General features: G+C 40.1%; 1 protein-coding gene across 1 annotated transcript; it reads left to right on the forward strand.

Annotated features, from left to right (window-relative positions):
• Positions 1–10,386: 10,386 nt before the first annotated feature.
• LOC141805771 (T-box-containing protein TBX6L-like) lies at positions 10,387–14,648 on the forward strand. The gene is made up of 9 exons (XM_074690959.1): positions 10,387–10,402; positions 10,705–10,846; positions 10,946–11,048; positions 11,589–11,753; positions 11,850–11,996; positions 12,080–12,156; positions 13,655–13,728; positions 13,843–14,056; positions 14,185–14,648. Exons 1-9 carry the CDS (start codon positions 10,387–10,389, stop codon positions 14,378–14,380), a joined length of 1,134 nt encoding a protein of 377 aa, XP_074547060.1. The 3' UTR covers positions 14,381–14,648.
• The last annotated feature ends 472 nt before the right edge of the window (positions 14,649–15,120 follow it).

Consider the following 15,120-nt stretch of genomic DNA (forward strand, 5'->3'; position numbering starts at 1 on the left):
CTATTTCCTGGATTTACAGTTTGTTGACTTTATTTAATCTGTGAGCCAGCTTTAACCTGAGGCTTTCTTTTATTCATGATAGGTACGTTCAACTCCACATCTAAGAGCTGTCCTCAGAGTTATTGAAACCTGAAGTAATCAGAAAGAAAAAAAGACGGTGAATTAAAATCTGTCGCTGTGGTTTGACGCTGGTTTAACATGAAACACAGGTAGGGCTGGAAGTAGCTGATTCAGGGGTGAATCTACAGCAGAGCCTGGAGAGCTTTGCCCCCTTGTTGCCCTCCCTAGTTTTAGTATATGTAAAAACATACTAAACAAATTACTACAGTGCTCAAAAGCCGACGTGTATGAATCCTGAAGATGGCGGTTTAAGGAGTTTACAATCAGTACATTAACATGCACACAGCAGCCTGGCTGAGGTCACAGCTCAATCATAAAGTCACAGCGGGGGATCTAGACTTGTCTGTGAAAACATGCAGAAAAGAGAATCAGACTTCTGGCTAAGAATGTCTCACTCCTCATCAAAAGGTGGCGCTGCGTCCTTTTTTTGAAAGCAAAGCTGTGTGCGTATCAAACTAGTTTCAGTTCACCTGAAGAGAAAACAATATTCCAGCGATGATGGCTGAAATGGATGCAGCTGTAGTTCTGTATGTTTTTATGTCAGTATGTACCATGGTGTTTGTTTGTTGTGTTGGAGCCATCGACTGTACACCGTGTGCAAAGTTATTATACAAGTATATAATTTGAGTGAAATATTGCGTTTCGTTGGAAGAAATTAAAACCAAGTTTAATTGCCGTATTGTGTGTTTAGAGTCAGTATAAAATATGATCCCTTAGAAATTTTATCCAAAACTCTGAGTAATATTATTACTTTTGTGACAACCTATAAAAGGCCACTGTACAAAGTTATTATGCAGTTGCTTTCTGAACGCAAGATGGGGAAGAAGAAAGATTTGACAACAGAAGAAAAGGAACAAATAACAAGAGACATGTCTAAAGGGAATACACCAGTCAAAATTGCACACATACTCCATCGGGATCCTCGGACTATCAAGAAGTTCATTGCTGCAAGTCAGAAGGGTCGAAAGAAACACATTCAGCCCAAGTTCCCAAAGCTCACTGATTGCCAGCTGCGGCTAATTCATCGACAAGTGGTCAAGACACCCCTGGCCACAAGCAAGACCATCTTTGAGGTATGTGGCCTACCCAGTATGTCTCGCTGAACAAGGTGCAAGGCACTTCGATGTGTATCAGCCGTGAAGACAGCAACAAGAAAGCCACCTCTGAACAACAAACATAAGTCCCAAAGGATGGAATGGGCCGAAAAGTACATGAAAACAGACTTTTCCAAGGTGATTTTCACAGACGAGTGCCGGGCAACACTAGATGGTCCAGACGGATGGGCGCGAGGCTGGGTCAGCTCACAACACATAGCACCAGTACGTCTTTGTCGTTAACAAGGAGGTGGAGGAGTCATGTTCTGGAGTGCAAGTGTTGGTGAGAGTCTTGTATGTCTCTCACGAGCAGAGGATGGAGTCAAGATCAACACTGAGGGATACTGCAAGTTCCTCGACAAAAACTTCCTACCTTGGTGGAAGAAGCAACCCCATCGAAAATTTGTGGTCCATCATCAAACAGTCTGTGTACGCAAACGGGAAACAGTACACCTCCAAGGATGATCAGTAGCATGCCATGACAGCTGCTGCAGATGGAGTGAGTAAGGAGACCATCAACGAACTGACCAGTTCTGTCGACAGACGCCTGGTACCTGTGATCCAGAAGAAAGGAGGATATGTCAGCAAGTGACATCCTGAACATTCTGTAGCGAGAAATGGGACTTTTTGTTCAATATTTATGGCCATTTGTTTGTTCATGAATATCTTTTGTTGCATATCCAGTAGTTTTGTTATCAAATAGAAAAATTCTGAACTGCATAATAAGTTTGCACATCTCTCGTATGGCAGTTTTCTAATATAATTTCATAATTCCTTTAAAAAATGTCGTAAAAATGTATATGGGTTTTCTGCAGCATTATTTAATCAGAATACACCTGGGGTTCAAAACTGAGCAAGAAGAAATAAATATTCCCTTTGATATCCTCTCATGGTATGCTTGCATAATAACTTTGCACACAGTGTATGAGCACAGCAACCCTATTTATCATGACCATCTACTTCCTCTTCCAGCTGAACGCTGAGGCATACCTAGATCTGCAGAGTCCTACTGAATCCAACCGCAGTCTGATAAGAACTGGGTTATCTAGGTGTGTCACTGGAGCTATGCTTGGTCCAGTTTTGGTTGGACTAAGCCGTTTATATGCATTTCAATAGTCTGATCTTCAGTGGCTGGTAGGTGTCAGGCAATTTTCAAAGGCCACAAAGGAAGATCAAATAGGTTAGTATTTCCAATGGACAGAGGAAAGTTGAGAAAGTAGGTAAATGATGATTTTCTTTTTTAACTTCAGCTAGGACAAATAAAGCTTCATAGGGGTCTCACCTTGGGTCCTTCATAGTACTTAATTTTTTTATTTACTGGTAATACTTCATCTTATGTTTAGCTTTATAAATCAGTCATGTCACAATGTTAGCATTAGAAATACAGGGTTACAGAGTAGAGACACCTTTAGCCTATTAAGTCTTTTTATCTTTACCTGTATTGATTTTACATGTTTTTTTTTATTTGTTGCTTTTATTTATCGTCGCTTTTTTTTCTCTACTATTTATTGTGTCTTTTACCTTCCTGCTGTTTTAAATTATTCTTATTAACGTTTGTTTTAATTGATTGTGTTTTTATTCATTGAGTTTTTATTGATCTTGATTTTAAACCTGTACAGCACTTTGGCCAACTGCGGTTCTTTTAAAATGTGCTATAGAAATAAAGTTTGACTTGACTTTGACTTGACTTTTTATTTAAATGCTTTTAATATTTCTATGGTTTTAATTTTTTCTGACTATTTTTTTTCTGCAAAACACTTTGGTAGGTCTCTAGCTGTTTTAAATGTGCTGTATAAATAAAACTGACATTGACTATGACTATGTGTAGGGACGGTCTACAAAGAGCAAAATAAAAAACGCTCTCAACAAACGGGACAGGAAGACATGCTTTGAGAGAAAAAAAAACATTATTTAAAGAAAGTCTTTTTTAATTTTACTCTGTAAGATCTGACACTGACACTTTTACCTCTTGAGTAGTGTATTTAGGATCCACTGGCTGGTTTACTGACATTTTCTGATCCTCCTTTGTTCAGAGAGCATCCAGCAGGGGGCAGTATTGGCAAATTTTAGTTGCTGTGTAAACAGTTCCTCATAAAATTACAGCTGCAGGTCTGAAGTGAGCCTCACCATCGTGTGAATCATAGTAAAACTTTAGTCATCATTTGTTTCGTACCCTGGACTCTCTGCAGAGCTGAAGCATCACTGGAACAAGATCCTTTAATCCTGCTTCATGGTTCTCCTTTATCTTGGATCAGTTTGAAGTGATGCTAACCATGCAGCACCTCTCCTTTTCCCTAGAAATGAAACATCTTACATGTGGTGAACCTCCGAGTTTGTCTTCCTGATGATGAGGGGAAATGATTATTCACTCCACCTCCTGACTGTGTTCACCGTGCACCGTGTGCAGATCACTGAGCCTCATCTCTGAATCAGCACCGCCGGGGTCATGCTCTGCATCTTTCTAGGGCGGCTAAGACAAACAAGTCAAAACTGTTGAAACCACTTCCTGTGCCTGGTCATATCTTTACTGCCGCATAATTGACACACACACACACACACTCACACACACACACACACACACACACACACACACAGCTATGAGTTATAATGCTGCAGAACACATGTAGGTTTAACAGAATCATATCATCTCATATCCAATGAGCACAGCTGATTGTTATTCATTTGCCATAATAACCATGTCCAATCATGCTTAAAGCACTATCAGCAGTAGCTGCAGATGTGGGCTCTACTTCTTTTTTTTTCCACTCAAACTTGACTCTGTAGCATAGTTGCAGTGGTGACACATGCCGCTGGCAGGAACACACCAAATTCCATCTTCAAGCCTGAAGTTGTTTGAAGCAGAGGAGAGATGTTTCAACATGCCCACCCCAGCATGTGATCACAGAGGCCCAGAGAGAAAAGAGAGACTTTTTCCTCAGAGAGCTGAAACGTTTGGAGGTCTCAACACCCTCCTACCCCTGTGACTGTCACACCCTGAACTCTGAAACCAAAATGTGAAGGAAGAACTAAAAGCGAGTGAAACAGTCAGTGAGATAAAGCTCCTTGATGTTTTACAGTTCTTCTCGATTGTTTGCACACAATTTTTGGTGCCTGAGACACGATGACCACAACATATAACCAATGCACCAACTCCATGAACCAAGTCTGCTAAACTATTAGCACAATTCCTCCTTTACACTCGGACTGCAGATCTACAACACACTTTTTTCAAAACACTACACACAGTTCTCTGAGTTTTGGCACAATTTTCATGGAGTAAACTTTTTGTTTTCACAAAGAACACAATGCCACTCAAAACAATAAAATTAATATTCCTATTATACACACTGACTCATCACATGGGTAAACACCTGTCACACAATTTTACAATTAGCAATCAGAGCTTTAGCATAAAAGGGCAACAGGTGAGTTTCTCTGTTTTGGAACAATGGATGCCAACAAAATCAGAGGGAGAGCCAGAAGTGTGAGAATGAGAGGAGGATGCGGAGGACAAGGAGGACAAGGAGGACAAGGAGGACGAGGAGAATGAGGAAGGATGAGGGCCATGATCTCTGATGAGATCAGGGTCACTTTGGTTGACCATGTGGTAAACCATGGTCTAACAATGAGGGAGGCTGGGCAAAGGGTGCAGCCAAATTTGAGCAGAAACACAGTAGCATCCATCATCCAGACTTTCCGAAATGAAAATAGGTAAGAAATTTAGTCTTACTAGTATTAGAAAATTGTTGTACTGCAATTCAACACAGCACTCAATGAGTACAGTATTACAGTATTACCAGTGGACTGTTCTGAAGGACTGTAAAAAAGTTAAGTGTTTATTTGAGAAATGTATTCCTTCTTTTTATCCCTTCACAATATTTACAGTATTCCACTCTGGGTATTGCAGAGCTGAAAGACGACCATCAAGAGGAAGTGGGGAGCGTCTACTGTCTCCTGAACAGGAAAATCAAATTGTTAACATGGTCCTCGAGAATAATGCCATTACATTACTGCAAATCCAAAGAAAAGTACTAGAAAACAATGACATTTTTCCAAATGTTGATAGAACAAGTTTATCCACTCTGGACCGTGTCTTGTGAAGAAATTCTCTGAAGATGAAACAAGTCTATAGAGTTCCATTTGAACACAATTCAGACAGAGTCAAAGAACTGTGATATAACTATGTGCAAGTAAGTCCTCTACAATCCTGTAACTGATGCATACCCTGAAAACTGTAAATATTATACATGCTTTAGTATTGGAATCATAATGAATGTATTTCACATAGTGACCACTCCATGCCTATTTCTGATATTATCCTGTGTGTTTCAGAGAGTCCTTGAGCTAGAGGTGGCTGCTGTGGAGCACCAGTTTGTCTTTATTGATGAGGTTGGATTCAGCCTCACAAAAAGACGTAGAAGTGGAAAGAACATCATCAGCCATTTTGTGTTCTGAGTCAAAAAAACAAACAAACAAACAAAAAAAATCTAAAGTATTTTGCAAGAAGTGTCACACTGAACACAAAAAGGCCCGAGTCATGATGAATATTATGTAATCACAGTGTTTTACACTGAGCACATCAGTGTTCAACTGGTTCATATAAATGTTTGTTCATATAGTGGTTTGTGTTTGTCATTTAGAGACAAAACACCATTTTGAGAAGAATAAAGACTGTTTTGGATGTAAAGTTTCATTTTGCAGGAGAATTGAGGGGTTTTGAGAAATGTGTGAGTGATTTTTTGATTTGTGTGTAGAGTTCTGAGAATATGAGGCATCCTTTCAGAAAATGTGTGTAAGCAATCGTGAAAAACTGTAATGTGTTTTTAAGTGAATGTATAAGGTGTTTGTCACTTTTACATCCACAGGAGATACCACAGCTGATGTAATGTATACATACAAACATATGTATGTAAGTGAAAGAGTGGCCTCTTGGTGGTGAATTAAAGAGTTGAGAATTTCTTCTGGAAAGTGTTAACTTACACTGATGATAGTGTTTGATTCATGTTTGTTCTTTTGTTTTTAAATTAAAGGATAAGTTCAGTTTATTCAGCTTTTACATGTTTACGGAATGAAGTAGAACAAAATACTCACCCAGAAGGCTTTCCTGATCCAAGCAGTGCTTCGGGAGATATTTAGATCCAAAATCGTGCAGCAGATGTCCGTATATGGGATACATCGGGGCATAGACAGCACCGCTCCTAAAACTGCATTAATCGTCCAAAAACTCGTGTTTTTCACCAATATTCCATCATGGTCCGCTCCGGGTTAGTCCTGCTGCAGTCTGTGTCACTCCAGACAGCGCTGTGTGGCTGTACTGACCTCTGAACTGACGAAGACTTTGTTTACGATTGCCCCTCCACACATGCGCAGTGTGGCTCATTGTTTCAGGGGAAGACTGCAGGCTACATGACAACGCGTGGAGGGGCAATTGTGAACAAAGTGCTACTTCATAGCTTCCCGATTGGGTCGAGCAGGACTGGATTGATTCACGGCATGTCTAGGTTTCTATGACAACACCATGCCGACTGACAGAGTTTAGTAGTGAGAAGAGAGATCTGTGTTTTTCTCTGCTAAAAACGATTTCTGTGATTAATTTTGTAGTGGTGGTGGACACTGGCACCTAACTGTCAGACAGAGAAAGGACAGAAGAGCAGAAGAAAGAGAAACAGGAGAGAGATAGAGCACGAGCTAAAGGCTAACAGAGGAGCTAAACTGTTTGTGCTAATGTTGATTTCAACCCACAGTCAGCAGTTATTCTGCAGTGGTCTGTTCAAACTTGAGAGTCTATCAATAAATGAAGAGTGAGGTTACATTAGCTCTGATTGGTAGATGACTGGCAGGACATAACCAGGATTCACTAATGTTACACATTACAGACATGTCTCAGAGCACCAGGCTGCCAGCTGAGCTAAAGACGGACAGCTAATAAACTACTTACAAACTGACGGTGTTTACCTGTTGTCACGTTAGCCTACAGATATGTTGAAACACCGGGCTGACAGTAGCACTACATATACCTGGCTACTACGTTTGCTTAATGTCACATTTCAAACAGTAGCTCTATACTGTACTGATAAGTCCCTTACCTCTGCTCATTGTATACAGTAAAAAGTTGACTTGAACAAAGAAAATTTGTCTTGTTCTGTGTGTGTGTGTGTGTGTGTGTCTGTGTGTGTGTGTGTGTGTGTGGGGGGGGGGGGTTCCAAATGCCTAAAGAACTACACAGGTTTGTTTATTTCATCAACACTTTTTGTACTTTTTCAGAAATCTCTATTTTAGCAAAAGTAGAAAGAAAAAAAAATTTACTATGTTATAAAATGATGAAGTTCAAATGATGACTCTTATCTTGTTAGGGTCACCTGGTTGGAAAAAATAGATTATTAAGCAATAATTAGAGCTAAAACTGAAATCATGAGTGCATGTACAGCCAACACTCTGACAGCTAACCCTTTACTAATCATATGAGATTTAGAGCACTCTTGGTTTGCCTTGTTTTACCCTGCACAAAATCAAAAACAAAGACCGGCGTTTTCAGATGTGTGAGGTCACTCCAGTAAAGAGTTGCTGATTTGCAAAGTTTATATCCCCAGTTCGCAGCCTGCAAAAACAAGAATAAGATTTACCCTGGGCTGAGTTCTGGATGATATTTTTGGTGAGGGTGACCCTGAGCAATAAACACAGCCACAACCACACTCAGACCACCTGAGTTTAGAATAAAGAGACGTCAAGTCTGCCCCTGAGCAACAGATGTGCTTCAACTGCAAGAAATGAATCTGCAAAGAACGCATAGGAAGGGTCACTGTTTGTAAATAGAGACTGGTTTGATTTGATGGGATGGTTGTTGTTTGACCTTGCAAAACTAGATTTTGTGTTTTACTTATTCTGCTTTTATTTATTTATTTATTTATTCATTCATTCATTTATTTGGGCATTTTTTTCTTGAAGTTAATATACATTTGGGTTAGAATTGGCCCAAAACACAATAGATGTTACTTTAGTTAACAATACGAAAGTGAAAAACATGCTGAACTAATTTATTTAAGAGATGTTCTGATACCCCTCAGTAATACAATACAAGAACCTTTTTTGTATTTAAATGACTCTTGAAGTCCGTTTTACTTTTTTTTTTTTAAATTGAAATCAAGGAGTGTACTGACAAAGAAAGGCCCAGAGGCACATACAAAAAATATAAAAGCCAATTTTTAATGGGTAATGAAGCCTAACAAGATAACCAAGACTCGGGAGACAAATTGGATGATAAAAAAAGATGTTTTAGTGTATTTTACAGCTGATTTAAGATACAGGTTGAAACCGATCTATAAACACAATGGATGGGTGGAAGCTAACACAGGAGCAGGGTGCAGTACCTTCATCTTGTTCCTCTCATGTTGTGGTCTCTTATTTTGTGTACAATGTTTTTAACACCTGAGTTCAGCAAATAATGGCAGATAAATCCAATAACATTCATCAGCCTAATATGGAAGAAGTTTCTGGAAACTTTGAGATTTCCACCTCATGTCAAAATGTGTGGACTTTCTTTCTCTGGTCCATAAACTCTGACCATTGTCCTCTCAGGTCCAGACTGCCTCTGTCCCCTTCCTCCATCACTCTTTCATGTGAACGGGCCGCTAACTGCTGCTGGCTCCTTCAGAGGGCCCATCACTCTCCTCCCAGGGGCCCACAGGTAACATGAAGGGCTGCAGAGGGGGTGATGGCCCGACCAAATGGCCTCATAGGATTAGCAGCACTGCCTGCCATTGTCAATGCTACGCCCACACTAGCCATCACCAGTGTAATCTCCTGACTGGTTTCCAATACACAACCAGGGCTGCCAGGAAGGGGCCTGTTTGTCTGCTCCTCCATCCCCCCAGGCTCCCAGCTCCCTGTCCTTCAACTTGGACAGAAGGGGAGTCAATCTTTGATGTGTGTCCTCAGACATGCATGCTGCACTGGCACATAGGTGAGTACTGCTTCATTCATCAAAAGCAAGTCTCAGTAACCTGACTGTGCATGTTGTGTGGTATGGTAAGCCACAGAGGACATTATTCTGAATGGACCCCAGCATGACAAAACCTGCCTACAGACTAATAAAGTTCTTTAAGGTCCTCTTGACCCAGTTTAGTGGGCATCCTTAACACTGCTTTAAGGTTCCTCTTTTTTCAAAGGTATTTTTCCTCTTCTGTGTTATTTAAGGATTCAAAGAAAGTCCGATTTTTTGACCAATTTTCCTTTTTTTTCTTTACCTCTGACAAGAAGTTTTTTGGGAGTGTTTGTTTGTCTGTGTGTCTGTGAACAACATAACTCAAAAGGTTACAAATGGATCTTCATGAAGTTTTCAGAAAATGTTAAAAATAAGATAAGGAAGAAGTGATTACATTTTGGAGGTGTTCAGGATCACCATCTGGATCCAGGATTCTTTATCATTGTGAGATAGGGCCATTTTCACCATATGTGTATATAACTCCACCATAAATGGTCGGATCGCTTTGCAAAACAATACAAAACAAGGTCACCATAGTTTCTGACAGATGTAAAAGTACGATCAAGATCCTGGAAATATTCTGGATACTAAGATCTAGAATATGAAATATGTACTGGGTCATCATCATTTTCAACACTGTCAGGAAACAAATTACCGTACAAACCTGCAACTAACACTAAATTGTAGCGGACAGTCTGCTGAAAGGGAGTATAACATTAAAGTCGGACTAAAGTGTTGGTGACTATCACAATATGCTTGATGGAAGTCTGCGCTCTCTGAGTGCTTTTCTAGTTTATTCTGTTTTATTTTGTTTGCCAACTGCATTTTGACATGACTGTGCCTAACACTACTTTAAATTGTATCATTCCTATTATTATTATTTATCATAATAATAGTAATAATACATGTTGGGTCAGATTACATGTGGGAGTAACTCAGTACAGTTGCACAGAACTGGACTTGTTCTGACAAAACAACTGACACACCAGGTAATATTCATACCTGCCCCCCCAGTCTGCTCTAACCCAACCCCTTTTCCTATTTAGGCTCCACCCTGTCTGCAATGACCAATCAAGTTCAAGGCACAAGGGTTCCTCTGTCTCCTGGGATAGAGACCCCTGATGTGTCTGAGTTTAGTCCAGTACCTGAAAGCAGCACTTCATCGTCATCAATCCAGAAGGACGCAGAAACATGCAGCACACCCCAGGTGAGTTTAATCCTTAATAGTGGAAGTATATTGTTTTAGGCTGCACATGCAAAAGTGGACATATACTTGGGTAGCTTGTTGTCATTAGCTGCACATTTTAAAAGCATTATGGTGCTTTTTATTTTGGTCTTAAGAACTTTCTATCAACATTTCTGCAAATTCACAGGTTCAGAAAATGGGCTATAAACATTATCTTTAAGATGAAATGGTATTCTATGTGAAAATGCATCCAAACATCAAACTGTTGGGTATGTGTTTTGGTTCGGCAGGATTGTTTACATTTGTTGTTGTTTTCCTTATAGACTCCAAGCCGAGCGGAAACATGTCTCCTCCAGCAGCTGACTCATACCATCAAAGCTGCATCAAGATGACTCTGGAGAACTCTGATCTCTGGAAATCTTTTGATAAGATAGGAACAGAGATGATCATAACAAAGCATGGAAGGTAACACACACAGCTGTTTTACATCTGAGGTGATGTTGTTATGAGGATGTTGGTGTTTGAAGACTCAGGAAAATAATCTTGAGCGTCTTTCTGTTCCAGGAGGATGTTTCCTCACTGCAGCATCAGCGTCTCTGGGCTCCACCCTTTTGCTAATTATGTCATCATGGTGGACATGGTTCCTGTGGACAGCTTCAAATACAAGGTAAGTGCACATGCATCACCCCTCTGTTTAAACCACTCACTCCTCTGGTTCAGGCTCAACATGTTTCCGTGGAGGCGCTCTGATGTCTTGTTTCCTCATTTTGTTTTGCTGGCTGTGGACTGAGCTCAGCAGACTACAGTATGTAAAAAGCAGCAGTCTGCAACCAGACACGGGGCTGCCCACTGTGGGCTGCTCACCACTGCATTTCAAAGCCTTTCATTGCTTCCTGTTTGTGTGCTCTCGGCTGGAGGCCCAATCAATTAGCATCCCTGCTCATTCACAGCGGCTGAATGAGGAGCAGTCGGCCGTCCACGCACTCAATGGCTCCCTCATCAGCTGCTGTGGCCCATTTGGTCACAGATATCACTTTTGGCTCACACTTGGAGACAATGAAGAACACAAGGGTCTCAGAGTACAGTAAAACACTGGATTCTGTTGGGGATGAACTGAAAGAAATGAGGTTTTAACTTGCCTTCATCAGCTGTTATGAAAGTACAAACATGACTCTTCTTCTTCCTCGTCTTCCTCTTCTCTCTGCAGTGGAAGAAGGTGCATTGGGAGGTTGCAGGGAAGGCTGAGCCCCAGCCCCCGTGTCGAACATTCGTGCATCCTGACTCCCCAGCCCCAGGAAGCCACTGGATGAAGCAGTCTTTGTCTTTCCTCAAGATGAAACTCACCAACAACACCTTGGACCAGCACGGCCATGTAAGCCTCCATCTTCCCAGCATGGTTAAAATTCTGCTCTTTGTTTGGACCTCCACTGTATGAGGGGTTTGCTCATTCTGTTGTTTTGCCCTTCAGATCATCCTGCACTCCATGCACCGCTACTACCCCAGGTTCCACATCACCCAGGCTGACAGTCCTTACACTGTCCGCTGGGGCCCGTTTCAGACCTTCTCCTTCCCAGAGACGGTCTTCACTGCAGTGACTGCTTACCAGAACTCAAAGGTAGCCATCAAACATCACCCTGACGAAGATGTGTTAGTATGAAACTTAGATTCACAACTTGCTTTTCTGTTCCTCTTTGGAAGATTACCAAACTGAAGATCGACCACAACCCCTTTGCCAAGGGATTCAGAGAGGGAGGAACCCACTCCCACAGTAAAAGGTAAAGTTGAGAGTGGTAAAATGGAAGTGTATTTGAATCAAAGAAAGCTCCCACAGTTTGCACACCTGAGATTTTAAAAGTCAAACTCAAGCATCTGATAGTGGCTTATATAACTGATCTTATTACACCGCAAAAAACTAAAATCTCTCAAGTGTTTTTGTCTGATTTTAAGTAAAGATTGTCTTATTATACTTGATATGAGACACATTCACCTGACCAGTCCAGAAAAAAAGTCTTTTTTCAAGTTATTTAAAGACAAAAATGAGCTCTGAATTGATTGTAACAAGTAAAAATAAAATCTGCCAATGGAAGAAGTGAAAAGTTACTTGTAATAAGACATTATTATAGTTTCAATTTTTCATTATTTTGCTGACAGCTTTTTTTTACTAAATACTATCAATTAGGACCTCTTTTTTTATCATTCTTTTTTATAGATTTTTTGGCACAAAGTAACCAGAAATTTACCATTCATCACAATGAATGCGTGCATTTTTGCATTGGAAAATCACAACATTATGAAGAATAAAGGTATGCGTATTTACAAACATACATACTTGTAGACATATACGCATATAACACCCCCCCCCCACCACCACCACCACCACCACCACCCCACACCCCAAAAAAAGGCCACATCTGCATAAAGTTAAAAAAAAAAGACAGAAAGTAATTAAATAAAGTGGTAGAATATTTGAAATATTTTGAAAAAAGGTTAACTAAATAATAAGCTACACACACATACTTACACATACAAAGTAACAGTAATAACAAAAAAACTACAAAATAAATTAATAATAAAATACCGTTATAAGAATTAGAAGAGTTAAGTGAAATTAAATTATAGTTCAAAAAATAAATAAATGAATAAAATAAAAAAATATATATTAATAATAGGACATCAGCTTTGTCTTTAAATAACTTGAAACAAGACATTTTTTGGACTAATAATTTAAATGTGACTCCTATCAAAAATACATTATTAATCCCTGAGGGGAAATTGCTTTTTAGTTACTGCAACTCCTTCAAAAAGTGTTATAAATAGAGAGTACAAAACAAGAAATTATAAGATTTAAGAAATTATAAAATAAAAAAATATACAAAAATAACAAATTATAAAATTATTGGGTATAAGAAATTACAAAGGTACAAATATAAGAAAGTGGAAAAATGGAACCATAGTTGTACATGAAATCGAATATAACTATGAAATGTAAGTATGAGCATTTGCTGTGAATATGGTACTAAAATAGAAACATAAGCTATGGATTATTGCACATATACTTTAGTATGTATATACGCTGAAGGTAATAACTGCAAGTAAGTTCATATGTACTATATACATATCAAGTGTACGACGATAAGACAATTTTTACCTTAAATAAGAGAAAAACACTTAAGATTTCAGTTTTTTGCAGTGCATCAACTCTCCCTGCATGTAAAGCAAATGAAACTCACAATTACCTGCTTTACATTTTTTTTAATTGTGTGAACTTCATAGATGTCGTTCAAGTGGAAGCCCTGCAGCAAAAAGAGCCACACTGGAGAGAAACGCTCCATCCACAAGTCCTCCATGTAAGCTTTCAAACACACAGCTCTCCCATCCGCTCAACCACAGCAGGAAATAACCTCATCAGCAGCCATCCCCAGGACTACAAAGACCTGATTTTCATTGTATTTCCCTTTCAGGCCTGCAGAGGATGCCCTCCACCTCCCAGTCAGAGCAGGCAGAGAAGAGCCAGACCTCCACACAGCAGTCAGTGAAGGGTGCTAACCTCTCGGGCTGGGCCCTGGAGCAGGACCCCTATGAGAGTCTCCACACTGAGCTCCTGGACCTGCATGAGAATGACTACAGCTGTGAGGAGCAGATGGTGCCAGCCTCTGTGCCGTACCAGCCTTACAGGTACGATATACGACATGCATGAGAAAAAACTTATCAGTTTAACGAGGGGCTGCAGATCTATCATGTTGTTACAAAAGTAAACAGAGGTGACGTTCGTCATTAAAGGTGGTCTTCGTTCCCCTCTCCAGATCCGTGGACTACCCCAGGTATTCGCTGCCATCCAGTGACATAAACACAGCTCACACTCCGCTCCACCCGCCACCACATCCACTGGCTTTACCTGAGCACACCAGCCACCAACATGCCTTCTACAGCCACCCTCACCAACAACACCCAGTGTCTGACTGGAGCCAGTACCCTCTCTTCTCCTACTCCTGCTGGTGACCTTTGACCCTGTGCTTTGTATGAGTCTACATCAGGAGTGGAGGACGATGTGACATCACATGGACCAGAAACGGATGGAAAACAGACTCCTGATGTTTGTGCTGGAGTATAACTGTACAAAGTTGACATCTTACTGTTATTGTATTTGAAGGGTCAGTTTTTAATTTTCTCTGCCCCACTGGAAGGATTTTCAAACACATGCTGGCTCAGAATTCTTACGGTTGTGTGTTGAAGGAGATGAAGTATGAGTTTCAGATATATGGCTCGTCACCTGGGAAATAAACGTCATATTGAATTTGCAGGCAGGATAAAAAGATTCCTGTATAGACACTGTAGTGGCTTTTTAATAAGACTGATGGTATCATACGTGGTGTCAAAGGTTTTCCTCTTATTGATTTTGTCTTTATATAGGCTGACAGATGAAATGACTTTATTATAAACACGTCTTTTAATCCAGCTCCAGACTGTGATGTGCTTCCTGAGTCAGAGGAGTCAAACTGTATTTTAACCAGTGCCTGCATGTAAAGAGAGAGTTGTATATTGGTATTAATTTTTATTATAAGAATGGAGAATGTGATAAATAAATCTGGAGTTGTATAAATCAGTGTTTTAACTACCTAACTTTTTTAAAAACATTATTCCCAGCTGTAGAGATGACCTAATCAGGTTTTACTCAGTTCAACACATGTTCAGTGAGACTCGAAAGCTGCTCTGCCAAACGGTTAAGCAGCAGGTTAAAG

Source organism: Halichoeres trimaculatus, unplaced genomic scaffold (assembly GCF_033239565.1).
Source record: "Halichoeres trimaculatus isolate MK-OKI-2021-1 unplaced genomic scaffold, fHalTri1.1 fHalTri1_scaffold_16, whole genome shotgun sequence".
Taxonomy (NCBI): domain Eukaryota; kingdom Metazoa; phylum Chordata; class Actinopteri; order Labriformes; family Labridae; genus Halichoeres; species Halichoeres trimaculatus.